General features: G+C 44.3%; 1 protein-coding gene across 1 annotated transcript in view; it reads right to left on the bottom strand.

Moving 5' to 3' along the window:
* The window catches only part of LOC135899133 (cell adhesion molecule Dscam1-like), a 101,935-nt gene that overhangs the window by 87,441 nt on the left and 1,459 nt on the right, over positions 1–13,035 (bottom strand). Inside the window, exons 2-6 of the mRNA XM_065428404.2 lie at positions 9,163–9,340; positions 7,842–8,074; positions 4,878–5,039; positions 2,185–2,475; positions 1,041–1,160 (exon numbers count right to left, since the gene is read on the bottom strand). Coding sequence (XP_065284476.2) covers positions 1,041–1,160; positions 2,185–2,475; positions 4,878–5,039; positions 7,842–8,074; positions 9,163–9,340 — 984 coding nt within the window. The remainder of the gene's footprint in view (positions 1–1,040; positions 1,161–2,184; positions 2,476–4,877; positions 5,040–7,841; positions 8,075–9,162; positions 9,341–13,035) is intronic.

Below are 13,035 nucleotides of genomic sequence, written 5' to 3'. Positions count from 1 at the left end.
GAAGCTGAGCTTGCAAAATAAGCAATAAAGGACGTTGCTTGTTGAGGTGCAATTACCTAGACGTTAAAAGCACGTAAGGAACAATTGATGAAATTGACAAATTTTGTGCGTAGCGGTAAAAATGTTATTATTGATTTATTTAATGATTGCGAACTGTAAATGTTGGCAACACGTACAATATGTCGCCTGCTTCTCCACAGCGTTAACAGCGTTAATTTAGTAAATGAATGAAGGATAACGACATGCTATGTGAGAGTTTGCATGACTCCCTTGTTTGAAGTGACTGGGTGTCAACTGTTTGTGAAATGCCTGTCAACCCTAGAAGATTATATTTCTAAACCTATACATCCCACCCCTGTGAGTCAGACTATGAGATATGTCATTGCCATTTTATTTTCTTTGGCAATATTTGCATGTGACTATGCCAACTCTTGTTGAAAATGCCTAAGTAGCTAAACCAGTGGCATAATTCTTTGCCATTCACTGAGACAGTGTAAACGAAGGCATTCGTTTAAGAATCGCCTTCACGGCGCTTGGCTACTTCAACGGCCCTGTGTCAGCTGGCAACAGAGCAAGGCAAGCCTCGATTTAGTTTCGTCTGGCATTTCGTTACTGATGGTCGGGCGCAGCCAGAAGGGGATTGGCCAGGAGTCGGGTGGCATTTGAAGGAATGTTTGGTTATAACTGAAAACAATGAAAATTCGGGGAATAAAGGAATAATAACATCATAAATAATCCTTCCAAGGCGGAGCATGCGTCCCTACGACAGCGTACAAGAGATGAAGATCCCAAAGAAAGCATCTCAGGAATAGAAAAATGTACGCTAAGCTGCATAATCCCTGCTTCTAAAATGGATTCCCTTGCATATAAAAATTAAGTTCACCGTGCACACGGTTTCTGTTCGCGCGTATGCCATTCAGTACAATCGTTTCATTGCGCCCCCACAAACCAGCCTTCATTTCGAGAATAGTTCAATTTCCTTTTCACTGCTGTAAAATGCTTCTTCATATACATAGTTACTGACTAGCAGTAATACTCACAACGTTCTTTCTTCCATCGGATAACTGGGATCGGGAAGCCATGCGCTTGGCAGTCAAACATTAGAGGATGACCCAGTATCGCGGCTTTGTCTTCGGGTTCGTGCTGCCACCGCGGGCCAACTGCAGAGCACAGATGAAAAATTTATTTGAGGATGATAGATATGAAATATACAAGAAACGTCCCAAACAAGAAATAGCGAAGAAAACGATAAGTGCCATCCTGAACACACACAAAAAATGAAATCACAAATATATTGCGGCACCTTTTAAAATAACGATTCTTCACATGTTAAACACGTCCAGGAGAGAGGACATTACAACAACTTGCATGCTTTCACATTCAAATCTTTATTGTTTTTTTTTAAAAAAAAGGTCTGCCTTTCATATTCTGTGTTTCGCATGAAAAGAATCGTCAGCTCGACCGAATGGCAATGGGTCTGATGTCATAAGTCCTTGCTATTGTTCTATTATTGTTCTTATATATATATATATATATATATATATATATATATATATATATATATATATATATATATGTTTTTTTGTGAGACTGTAGGGTGATTGCAATGAATATTAAAAAAATAAGGTTGCCGAAGCTACACTTTGTGGGCGAAAGCCGCAAGGAAAAACATTATTTTTATAAGGTATGCCGCAGCTGAATGCTGGTACATTAAATTGTTTCTATGTCATTTGAATGCGCGGAGACTTTCGCCTTTGAAGACAACGCGGGTAGCCGGCAGACTCAGAGGCCCACCATAATGTGTTTACGATGCTTAATAATTTGTAAACACCCTATTCATAGCATATTCATGCCAATCCATGAGCGTAATATGGTATTGTCGTTTGCCAACAGCAAGTAACAGTTATAAATACGCAGTTTTCTTGCGCTTTAATATATTTTACTTGCTGCGAGTAATAAGAATCTTGGCCACTGAAAGGGTCGACTATCTGAAAATTTTAGCCAAGAAAGACGGCAAGAAAGAAACAGCCATTCGTTAAACATAAAACTACGCATGACCTAAGAAGGAAGAACAAGAGCACAAGACGGAAACCAAAATGCATGCGTAGACCACAGTAAATTGTCAATGAATTAAGTTTAGCAATGAATTTAACTTCCAGCCTAAAGCATGTAACATGCACTCACCGCGAACCAGCATAGGAGCCGTGTAGTTGGCCGAAGCTGCCGGATTAGAAGCGACGCAGGTGTACAGGCCGCGATGGAGCTCCTGGCGGACAGCGATGATTGACAAGAAGGATGTGTAATCATTCGTTCGTGACGCGGTGGCGCCTAACGCCTTCTCGTCCAGGGGACGTCCGTCCTTGAGCCATCCGATGGAGATGGGCGGGTCTCCATCAGACACAATGCAGGCTGCGCCCGCTCGCTTGCCTTCAGTCAGGTCGTCCGGAAAATTGAACGGGCTCACCACGGGTGGCGCTGCGCGCAGCATTGGAGTTACAGGCATAGGTAACTATACGAGGTAGATATAGAGGTTTTAAGGAAGAGAGTAGAGTTAAAGGAAGCATGGGCAAAATGCTGGACTGATAAGTACCTGTGGATTGTTTGATTAGCTCATGCAGGTTAGGTGACTATTGGTCGCCGCCCCATTTCCAAGGATATCCCAGTAAAAAACATCGTCGTCATCAATGCGTAGTCGCGCTCTGTTTTGGACAAGGGGTATGTAATGGTTGGCACTACGACGTAAACTGTTATCCGAGGACCAATAGCAAGCAGCCGTAGGTGTAAAAGTCAGTATTTGGCAAGAGCACCTACTTAGTCGAAGTACTGAGGCATATATAGTGCCGAGAGCGTCGTGCTAAGACACCAGGCATGGAAAACCGGGATATGAGAAGGTGAGTGTGAGAGTGAGTGAGTGAGCGAATGAGTGAGTGAGTGAGCGAGCGAGCGACTAAGTGAGTGAGCGAGTAAGTGACAGCAATAAGTGGGTGTAATGTGAGATGACCTATAAACGGCTGCACCACCATTTCCCTAACATCATGTTGTTGCGGCTAACAATTAGCAGGTAAAAAAACATAAAATTATGGTAATAGCGTCTTCCATTGCTGTCTAACGTTTTGAAAGTCAGCGTAGCGAATGTATACGAAAGAGAATCGCATATATTTAGAAGCTTGGGCAAAATTGATGAAAACTCCTTTGTTGACCAGCTTGAAAGGTTTTCTCATGCCGGTTTTGAAAGCTCCTGCTTTAGGGTCATCTGAAATTGTTAATCAAGACCTCTCTTCAGAATAATTATTTTGATAGCGTGCATTTCAAGCTGGCAAACATTATGTCAAGTTCACCTTTCACTCCATTAAAAAGAAGCAACGAACGTTGACGGACGCTGCGTCCAACTCACTTCATTAAGGACTTTGTACATGCCGATTCCGTTTTACGGTTTTCAGACAGAAAACGTTCTGAAATAACTATAGAGGGCTAATTCATTATTTATATATCCCTCCTATGACATTTACGAAGGCGGCAATCCATAGAAGAAATGCGCTCATGCGCGTGTTTACTCCGATGCGGCAGCGAAGAAGCTTCAGTTAAGCACCTATGCCCCCAGAAAATTACTTTGATGTAACGCACCCCCTACTCAAAGGATCAAACTTCTGCTTATTAATTGAATATATAATGAACGACGAACTCAAACGAAATGTCGCGCCCGAAATACCGTACAGTACATGAAGTACCGGGGAATAAAGCTCAGCAAACTTCCCAGCATCGTGAGGAAATTCGCGGCGCTTACATTATGGCCCTAAAGTTACTGCGATAAATTACTCGTGATCATACTCATGTTATTTCCACAATATATTTACAGGTACATGGACAGTGCTGAACAAAACTGCACTGCGAAACATCACAATTCGTCCCCGGCTGCAGTACTTTCGGACGTCTTCTTCGGTGCACAGGGAATGCTGGTTTTATTTGACTACGCTGTTGCTATTTACCAGGCGGACATCGCCTTTCTTAAATTAATATAAACGTTGAACTTTCCTTCACAGTATCAGGCTCAATTATTCACGCTGCCATTTTAGAAAGAAGGAACCCTCCCCACCGCATGTTGCCGCTAATAGTACGCAAATTTTGCGTTTTGCCTCAATTTATGTCAGAGCAACGGCCACAATTGCCCAAAAACGCTCTTATACAGAAGAACGCTTCTTTGGAGTAGATATCAGACAAATGTGTCAGCGAAATAAAGGTGGTTGGTCAATTTCGTATCACAAATTAAAAGCATGGTCAATCTGACGGCCGATTTGTCTGAAGCACAAAGCCATCAAACTAATCCTGCGCTACATAGTGTTGAAAAATAAACCATGACGTTAAGGATCCCTCGAGGAAACTTAATTATTAATAATGCGATATACTTGTGCTGGCCGGAAAACATGTAAATAAGAGATTTTAGTCGTTAGCTGTCACGAATACCCCACACCACCTTCTTAATGGTCACCGCTTGCCTTGTTACTAGAGCCGTGATTTCTTTATTCGAAAAGCTCCCGTTCGTCGTAACCAAATCGGCCAATGCAGGTGCACGAAGCTGTCGTTGCTTGCAGCGCTCGCTCACCACACAATAAAAGAGAAGAGCTACGTCAGCTCCCCAGGAAGACCATGATAGGACGCGTTGGTAAGCATGAACACCCAAGGGAGGTCGTACGCGAAATCGTGAAGGAAACTTTTAGCTCATCAAGCTCGATCACGCGTGTAAACGCTTAAACTGCCCACTGTACTCGTCTTAGTTTCCTAAGTACCACAGGATCTGTGGTGCATACATCATAAACGGTAGGGCAGGAAAAGTAAGTTCAGTGTCCACATTTCACTGCCCGCGACGTTTGGCGACTTACTCATGACACGCACGGCCAGCTGCCCTCGTGCGGTGTTCCCTTGCGCGTCGCGAGCCGTGCATTCATACCAACCGGTGTCCTGGCTACGCTGCACTTGCGTCACCACCAGGGTGCCGTTGGGAAAGCTGCGTTGCCGATGATTCTGGGGAAGCCAGCGGCCATCTGTGCACGAGGACGCCACCAAGCACGACGTTGAAAACATGGAACGAGAAGCGGCGCAGCGCGGTAACACCAAAGAATACCTGCAACTTCCTACAGAAGGCTGCCAGACAACAATTACACAATGAAGGTCAATGTCCTTATCCTCCCTGTGTCAGATTAACCTGCTGACCTGGTTTGGCAGCAGGAGCGAATTTTGTCACAAAGCTGAAAATGTGAAAGAAACCTGAGTAGTGCGTTATGCAACATAACATTCCGCGTTGCTACCCTCAAGCGAAGTAGTAGAGTGAACAAAGAGCGAAGTAGTAGAAATGGGAAGCTCTGAAGAGAGGTGCATTGACAGAAAGCTCAAGTCCCATTAGGGAAGTCGTTCACGCGCACACTCTACGCTCACTCGCGTTCTCTCTATGTCAGCAATCTCAGGCTGCGAAAAGAAAGTTTTTCTACCACCTACAAGTCGGGGCCACATCATGTGGTCGAAGATTCCCTGTTTGGAAATGCTGACTCTGGCTGTAACGCCTGTGAAATACATAAACTGTTATTGCATTTAACTTACTTCCGCAGAATAAAGCCTTTTTGTAGCTACACAAAGGCAAAACTGATGCAACACTGAAACTAAGTGGCCCACATATGCCCGTCAGTTCAAATAAAATATTGCACAACTTCAGCCTGTGATTACATAGCTGATGCACTGAACGCAGCCGCCAGACAGAGATACTATCAGTGCGAGCACAATTTTTACGTTACATAAAGAAACGCAGCAGCTCCATAGTTTAAAAGCCTTTGCTGGAACGCGTTCCTCTTTTAAAGAGTGATAAAGAGTACACACACAAAAAAACAGGATACCTTTGAAAGGAGAATTGCATTTGGTATTGAGCACACTGTCGAGGAAGTAAGGCAAGAGACATGCATGAAACACTGAGAAAGGTGCGGTACACCAAAAAGCATGAGGCTTCAGAAATAAACCAACCATCTGGTGTTGCAGGTATTTATTTACGCCGCAGGCAAACTGGAGAAGTTCGCAAAAGAAGAAGCCGTGTTGCCAAGGCAACATAGTGCAACACCGTCAAGTTGTAAGATTAAAACTACACGACGGAAAATTACTTCCTGCAATTTAAGAAGCAAGTTTTTTGCACGCTGCGCTCAACAGCTTCAGGAAAGTGCGGAAACTGAGAACAGCGTACTGAAGGTATTAAACAAAAGGAAGCAACAAAAGAAGAAAGTTCCGCACAACCTGGTCTCAAAATTACCTAAAGTGAAATCACGGCAATACCAATGAATAAACAGAAAAGTAAAGTCTTTCTTCGCATAATATAATACGCTACAGTTTTCAAATACTGAAAATAAAAATCCATACGGGCTTATAGTATGAGACATTTGCTAAGCTTGACTCATATCGCTGCCAGAAATCTGTCGTTAAAAGTTTTTCCCTCCCGTCACGACGTGCTTCAAATGTTGTAACTGAGCGAGCGAGTGGGTCCTGTCTGGCATCGTTTCTCTCTTGTGTGGTTACATTATATATTTTAAACGCGACTGCATTTTTCTGTAAGAGCTTACACTGTAAAATAGAGCGAAATGCTTCTGCGAAGATTGACTTTACGTTTTCGCCAGGCGGAAAGTATACATCAACGCAAATAGTGCGCCAAGCCAAGCTGTCTGCATCCCACTTGATATACTGGTACCCAAGCTTAAAGCGCGTCAAAGTTTTCAGCGAGAACATAAACTTCAACCGTGTATGAAATAATGTCTTCTGGCCGAAGTATAAAAATGACCCATGACTCTAACGCTGTATGAAATAGTCTCGTGCGCAGAAACTAATAAAAAGAATAATTTTAACATGGAGCCTTATATTTTCACGGATAAACCTATTTTATTCATGAAATGACATCGGTTACTCGTACTAGTTATTAGGGCTGTATTGTACATTCTTTTGAGGGAAATGTGCTGGAGACTCCGAATAGTATTTTCTGATGGAGAAATTACATTTTTGGTTATTGGCTGAAAGAAGAAAACAGCTGTAGTTCATGTCTTTTTACTAAACAGAAAGATCTTAGCCTGTGGCCAATGCGTTTGCCCTGCACGGCAAAAACCAGTCCTTCATTACTCTTTGTATTCGTTTATTGTTGGTCGAGACATTTGAAGACGCCCAAGATAAAAAACAACTGAAGCCTTTAATTCTAGGACAATAATATTGCCGGAGCTGCAAATGCTATCATCAGCTTTCTTCCCAAATTTAACTAATAATGTGGCTTAATAGCAACTTAGAAAGCTTTAAGGGAAAAAAAGATTAAGTGCTGATGAATCCCCCTCCCCCACCCCGCCGATCACTGGGAGTCACTGCGATTCATTTCACTAAAAGCAGGTCTTATTACAACTTAAAGAAATAAAGCAGCAAAAGCGAATAAAAGCAATACAGAGACGTGTAAGACACAACCATAAAAAATGTTGCACAGCGACGTATGGCAGCACTACCAACCGGTTTAATTGTTAATGAGCCTTAAATAGGCCTACACATATGCATAAGCTGTGAAACGTGCTTCTGTTTGTGCTCAATAAAACTGGAACAAATTGGGAAGTCATGAAAAAGAAAGCAGCAATCTTCGGTACGTATGCCGGTTGTGGGTGCTAACCTAACCTAAACATTACGACTGTAATGCAACACGCATTTCTATAGTTAGAGCTAACCTTATACAAGGTTAACAATCTCGATCTCAGACTTTCGCGGGGGTGCAAGTAATGAGTCAACTCTTCGTGATTTCAAAGTCCACAAAAAAAAAAAAGAAGGCGTCTCTGTGACGTACGCACCTTTCTGCCAAGCGATGCTGTGGATGGGGTATCCTGCCACGGGGCAGTACAGGCGAACCGTGCGGCCTGCCAGCGCCGTCACGTTCGCCGTGGGCCTCCGTGCCACGGGCTTTCCTGGCACGACGAGACGCGCCGAGTGTGATGCCTGGCCGGCACTGTTGCGCGCCACGCACGAGTAGAGGCCACCGTCCTCCACGCGCACGCTTGTCAGGTTCACGTAACTGTGAACGAGGCTGGGCGGGCAAAAGAGTGAAAAGCGAGAAACGCGTAGCTTGTGGTGCAGAAAGAGGCAAATTCCGTCGGTTATCAGTTGTACAACTATTGGAAGGAAACGAATTCTGCAGTCGCTGCAGGCTTAATGCGCGCTGCAGGTCGCATAGTACCAATGCGGAAGTTGGGCAGTAAGGGAAAAGCGAGAAGATCTTCCGTGGAGTCTAATAAGAGACTGCTCGAAAATTCGCAGCGCGAAAGGAGGGAACACACACAACGAACGATTCATTAAAGACAAAAGCAATTCAGTTATCTGCATAAAAGTAAAGTAGCTTTTCAAAGACGCTATGCAGTGATATTATGAGCCGTGGACTGTAAGGGCTGGAGAGAGGCAGCTGACAGACTGCTGTAACTGTGTACAAGACTTCTTGGGTGACTGGTGCAGGTGATTATGAGACAGGTGACACGCATGAATAAGGAGACAGGACGATTCTGTTATAATACATTGCTCAAAGTTTGTTGCACAAATAACCCCAGAGAGGACGCAATAGGGAGCGCTCGCGCTTTCTCCGAGGCAATGGCTTCCGAAAATTATCAAACTTCTGACCGAAAAATTTTGATTTTTGTCCCGATATGTAACAAAGTTTACCTTGAGCGCAGCGTGAAGTCAATGAAAGAAAAAACAGGCATTTTCTTCTCATCAGCACTTGTCATATGCTTATTGTGTTTTAGGCTCATCATTTAGTGAAAGTAAATATGCAAGTGCGTATATTGCATGGAAAGTCGTTCCTCAAAAAAAAAATCAGTTGCAGATAGCAACGCCATGCATTCTCATAGGTTATCGATAACTTCAAGGATCTGGTGATCTATATAGTTGTAGAATACTGATACTTGTTTCTAATATTGTTGGTATACGTCAAAGAAGCCAACTACGCCAGACCAAATTCGAAGGCGTACCCGTTCTTTTTTTTTCATTTGTTTCTTTAGCATTATAATGAATTTGAGCTGGGAATATTGGAGCCGTACTACTCATGTAGCGCTTAGACACTCTGTGCACACCTTCGGTGATAAGTACGATAGGGCACACAAACGATGGGAATAACAGATATACCGTTCACTGCTGACGTAGTCTCCAATTCGGACATGATAATGCTCGGGAACCACTTCCCCGTCGAGAGTCCACGTCACTTGGGGCAGGGGATTCCCCGAAGCGGAACACTTGAGGGACGCACTGCTACCAGGAGCAACTTGGACCTCGGGAAACGCATGTTCTAGCACTGGAGCGTCCTCTGTCATATAAACGGAGGAAAATTATGCATAAAAATTAGCATTTCAGCCTTACGGCAATACATAAAACTCTTCTGTCATACATAAAAACGATAATTGTAGTGACAAGTCATGGAAACTAGCAGTACAGACATGTTTTTGCACAATCCTAGCGGGGTACAATGCACACTGTTCACAAGTTCGGTCTTTTACGTATGTACTACGAAGGTGATGCTACCCCTTACGCAGCTTGAATGTGTGCGTAGTTCTTATGTTAGGTGGCGGTGGCATGGCTCATAATACGATGCACCGGATTTCGTTAAAACGCAACAACAAAATTTCCGTGAGAGAATCACTTCGCAAGGCGTACAATTTCGCACCGGTGCAGTCCTTATCTTTGTAATATAGTGCATATGTGACGTCATTTCTGTTAATGTGCTTACGCCAATGCGTCGCTAACTTTCAAATCACGTCATGGTCACTTTAGTTCCTACTCAAAGGATGTTACATGGCCTTCAGTCGACGCAGACGTTAGGCAAAGTGTGAGCCGAGTAATGCTCTCATCGTTGATAAACGAACGAGTATTGTCTTAGGCGACAATGACTCCGGGTCGAAGGAGCTTGTTATGCATGCACCTAGAATTCAGAGCGATTCGGCTTAATGCCTGTTTCCTGTTTCTGATAGGCTGATTCAACTAGTCAGTGAAAGTGTTCGACACTGTTCTTCTTCATCGTCATTATTATCTTCTTCTTCAGCCCATGCTTATGTCTAATGTAGGACACTGTTCCCACAGTAAAATGTTCACCGCAGTTCCTTCTACTAATGTTTGTACGAATCTTTATGTACTCCAGGACGAAGGCCTCTGCCAGTGATCTCCCCTTTATCCTGTCTTGCGCCAGCTGAGCCCATATTATTTCTGGATATTTTCTAACCTAGCACTTAATCAGACCAACGAGTTCTCTGTCATCCTCGACTGTGGTTCCCTTCCCTTGGTACTCATTCCGTAACCCTAATACGCTTATCTGCCATTAACCCTTAACGGTTATCTGCCCTACGCAATACATGCTCTGCTGAACTCCACTTCTTTTAACTGTCAAGTAGAACGTTGGCTACCCTCGTTTGCTCTCAAATACGCTGCAGGCTTAAATTTACTACGCGCGTAGTCACTGTAGCTGCCTTACACTACGTTATTCTTTGTTTCAACTTACCAACCTCTCTTCCGCGTCCGTTTTAGGAATTGCTTCATTAGAGATTTCTCATTATTCGTCTTGCCTATTGTTGGTTATTGCTTGTTTGTTGCCTGCTTAATCGTTAGGCATTTCTTGTCTCTGAATCTGAAGAGTTTTCGTATTTGCCGCCTTGGTTTTCTTTCCCAGCCTAAGTGTTCCGTGTTGCGTCTGTTTATTTCCTTTTATACGTCTAACGCAGTCTCACATGACTGCGGTGTTCCGCGCGTCATTGGAGTCCGATTTCACGGGAGCATGGGAAAGTGCCATTGTCGCAAGATTTCTATGCAAGCTAATCAAAACTAATACTGAATCTCTTATTACGGCACTCCTCATAACCAAGCTGTGCCTTCAGAATGCTGAAAACGAGCACTAATTACCTGTGTGCACGAGTAACTCTCTGACTGTCACTTATAAGGACGTCGATAGTGGTTAGCGCATGCCAGCACACGATGCATGCCACTCGCTATACGGGAATGCCATGTTCCCGCATCTAGGAACGAACGTGCGTTGGCGGCTGCTCGTACGTAAGCAATAGACAAATTGCTCAAACCTCGGCGTCTAGCGACCGCTCCTCCGACCTGTCTGCGTGCCAGTAAAACAACACGGCTGAAGCAGCCGACTGTTTCAGCGCTCTAGCACCGCGGCTAATCTTGTTGTCTCGCTCACTTCCGACGGAAGAGGCTAATGTGGGGCCAGGCACAAGTCTGCGTGGCATAAGAAACGGCTTGAGCTGCCTAAATTGCAAATTCGATTAGCTACGGTTCAGTGCAACGTAGAGGCGAGAGCTTCCCTTCTCAGTGACAGAAAGAGAGAGAGAGAGACAAACAACTATAGGAAAAGAAAAACGAGACGTTCGACTGAGCACAGACTCGCTACTCTTCCAGCCCATCGGCGTCGTCGTGAAACTGTCTTGCCACACGGCTGCGCACTGCGCCTTGGTGACACTGCGCCCGGGTTTTGTGTAGTTGAGCGCTCCGCGCAGCGCCAGACAAAGTGGAGCGAGCCTGGAGGGGCAACCACTGAGGCGTGTCTGATTTAGTCGGCATACCGGTTAAAATGACGTAGCGCTTGAACCACTAATGCCGGAGTAGCAAATTCAACGTCATAAATATGCATAAGTAAAGTTCACACTTGATTTCGAGCGGAAGTGCGGCTCCGGAGAGCGTATCGCATAATAAGCATTAAAGTTGGAGCTACTTTATCGACTGGCGGTTTACTTTTGTCAAACTGCCTCTGGTAAATTTAGCAAGCACGTGTGCTTTTGTTTCAGAGATCACGAAAGTGTTACACATGTGTAAATTGCATTAACAAGTGACGCTATTTTACATCCCGAGAGAGAAAGATGCAGGTGAACTAATGGGGAAATGCAGAGAGGTCGGACAGGGGTTACATTCTTTTAGTCAGCTACGCTGCTCAGAGGGAAGGGGAGGAATAGGAAAAGATGGGCATAAGGAGTGAGTATGATGATAGACAGTACAAGATACGACTATATGCTCGTTCGTGTCCGGAGGGTTTGGTCAGCGTGGGAGGCGTGGCCATGCGTAACCTTATCGCGTTCATTTTCATTGCGCACAGGAGAACCGCAGTGGCCCTCGAAATATCGACTACATGTTTATTTCTTTCGACCTTAGGTAAGTGCTTGCCTTATTTCAATCGCTACCTGAGAGTTCTCAAAACATAAATTCCTCGTAAACACTACTGAGAATTAGCATTTAATTTTTATTGACACGTCGAGCTTTCAGCGTGTTACACAACCTCCACCAGATGTCGCGTTGTATAACGATGGCGAAGAAGTAATCGATGGCATAACCTTGGGTCTGTGGTAAAACTGTGGTGTAACTTTACTGGGCCAAACCTGTGCCCAGAAAACGAAGCAATACATGAATCGCAACGTTAGCCGCGAGCGCGGTCATAGAAGTCTGAACTGATGGTTGAAGTCTGTCGGCTATTTAAAGGCGTATCAACGCACATGCCAGATTAATCGCTGGTGCTACAGCCCATTCGATGATGTACAGGCGTATCGATGCATATTGCTCACACAGTCTGATAAGAGGAAACTCTATCTCTGCATAATCGGTGACGATAATAAAAAAAAATGACAGGCCACAACTACGCGTCGTTCGTCTTCACCAGCGTTCGTGCTCAACAAACTCGTGCTCAACTGCGCAATGCGGCATTGCGCTGTTGAGCATGCATGGACGCCTGGTGCCCGTTACGGAACCATAGTTGCTTAAAATCAATCCGGAAGATTTCACTACGTCGTGCCACGCTGTGGTGCGGCAAAAAAATTTCTAGTATTTATTTTTCAATAATTTCAAGAAATTTTGGACGCATTAGAAGCATCTTGCAGCCAAGTGATAACAATGAGGACTCGGTGCACCGGCTCAATAAAGCTGGTTATAATATAGCCCTTCTCACGGCTGTTTTAGAATGGCTTTTGGTGAACCTGGCCAGGGAGAGGGTTGGACGCGACACACAGGATAAAGGAC

This window comes from Dermacentor albipictus, chromosome 3 (assembly GCF_038994185.2).
Source record: "Dermacentor albipictus isolate Rhodes 1998 colony chromosome 3, USDA_Dalb.pri_finalv2, whole genome shotgun sequence".
Lineage (NCBI taxonomy): Eukaryota > Metazoa > Arthropoda > Arachnida > Ixodida > Ixodidae > Dermacentor > Dermacentor albipictus.
Note: the sequence above shows the minus strand (reverse complement) of the source record. Positions and strands in the feature narration are given on the sequence as shown.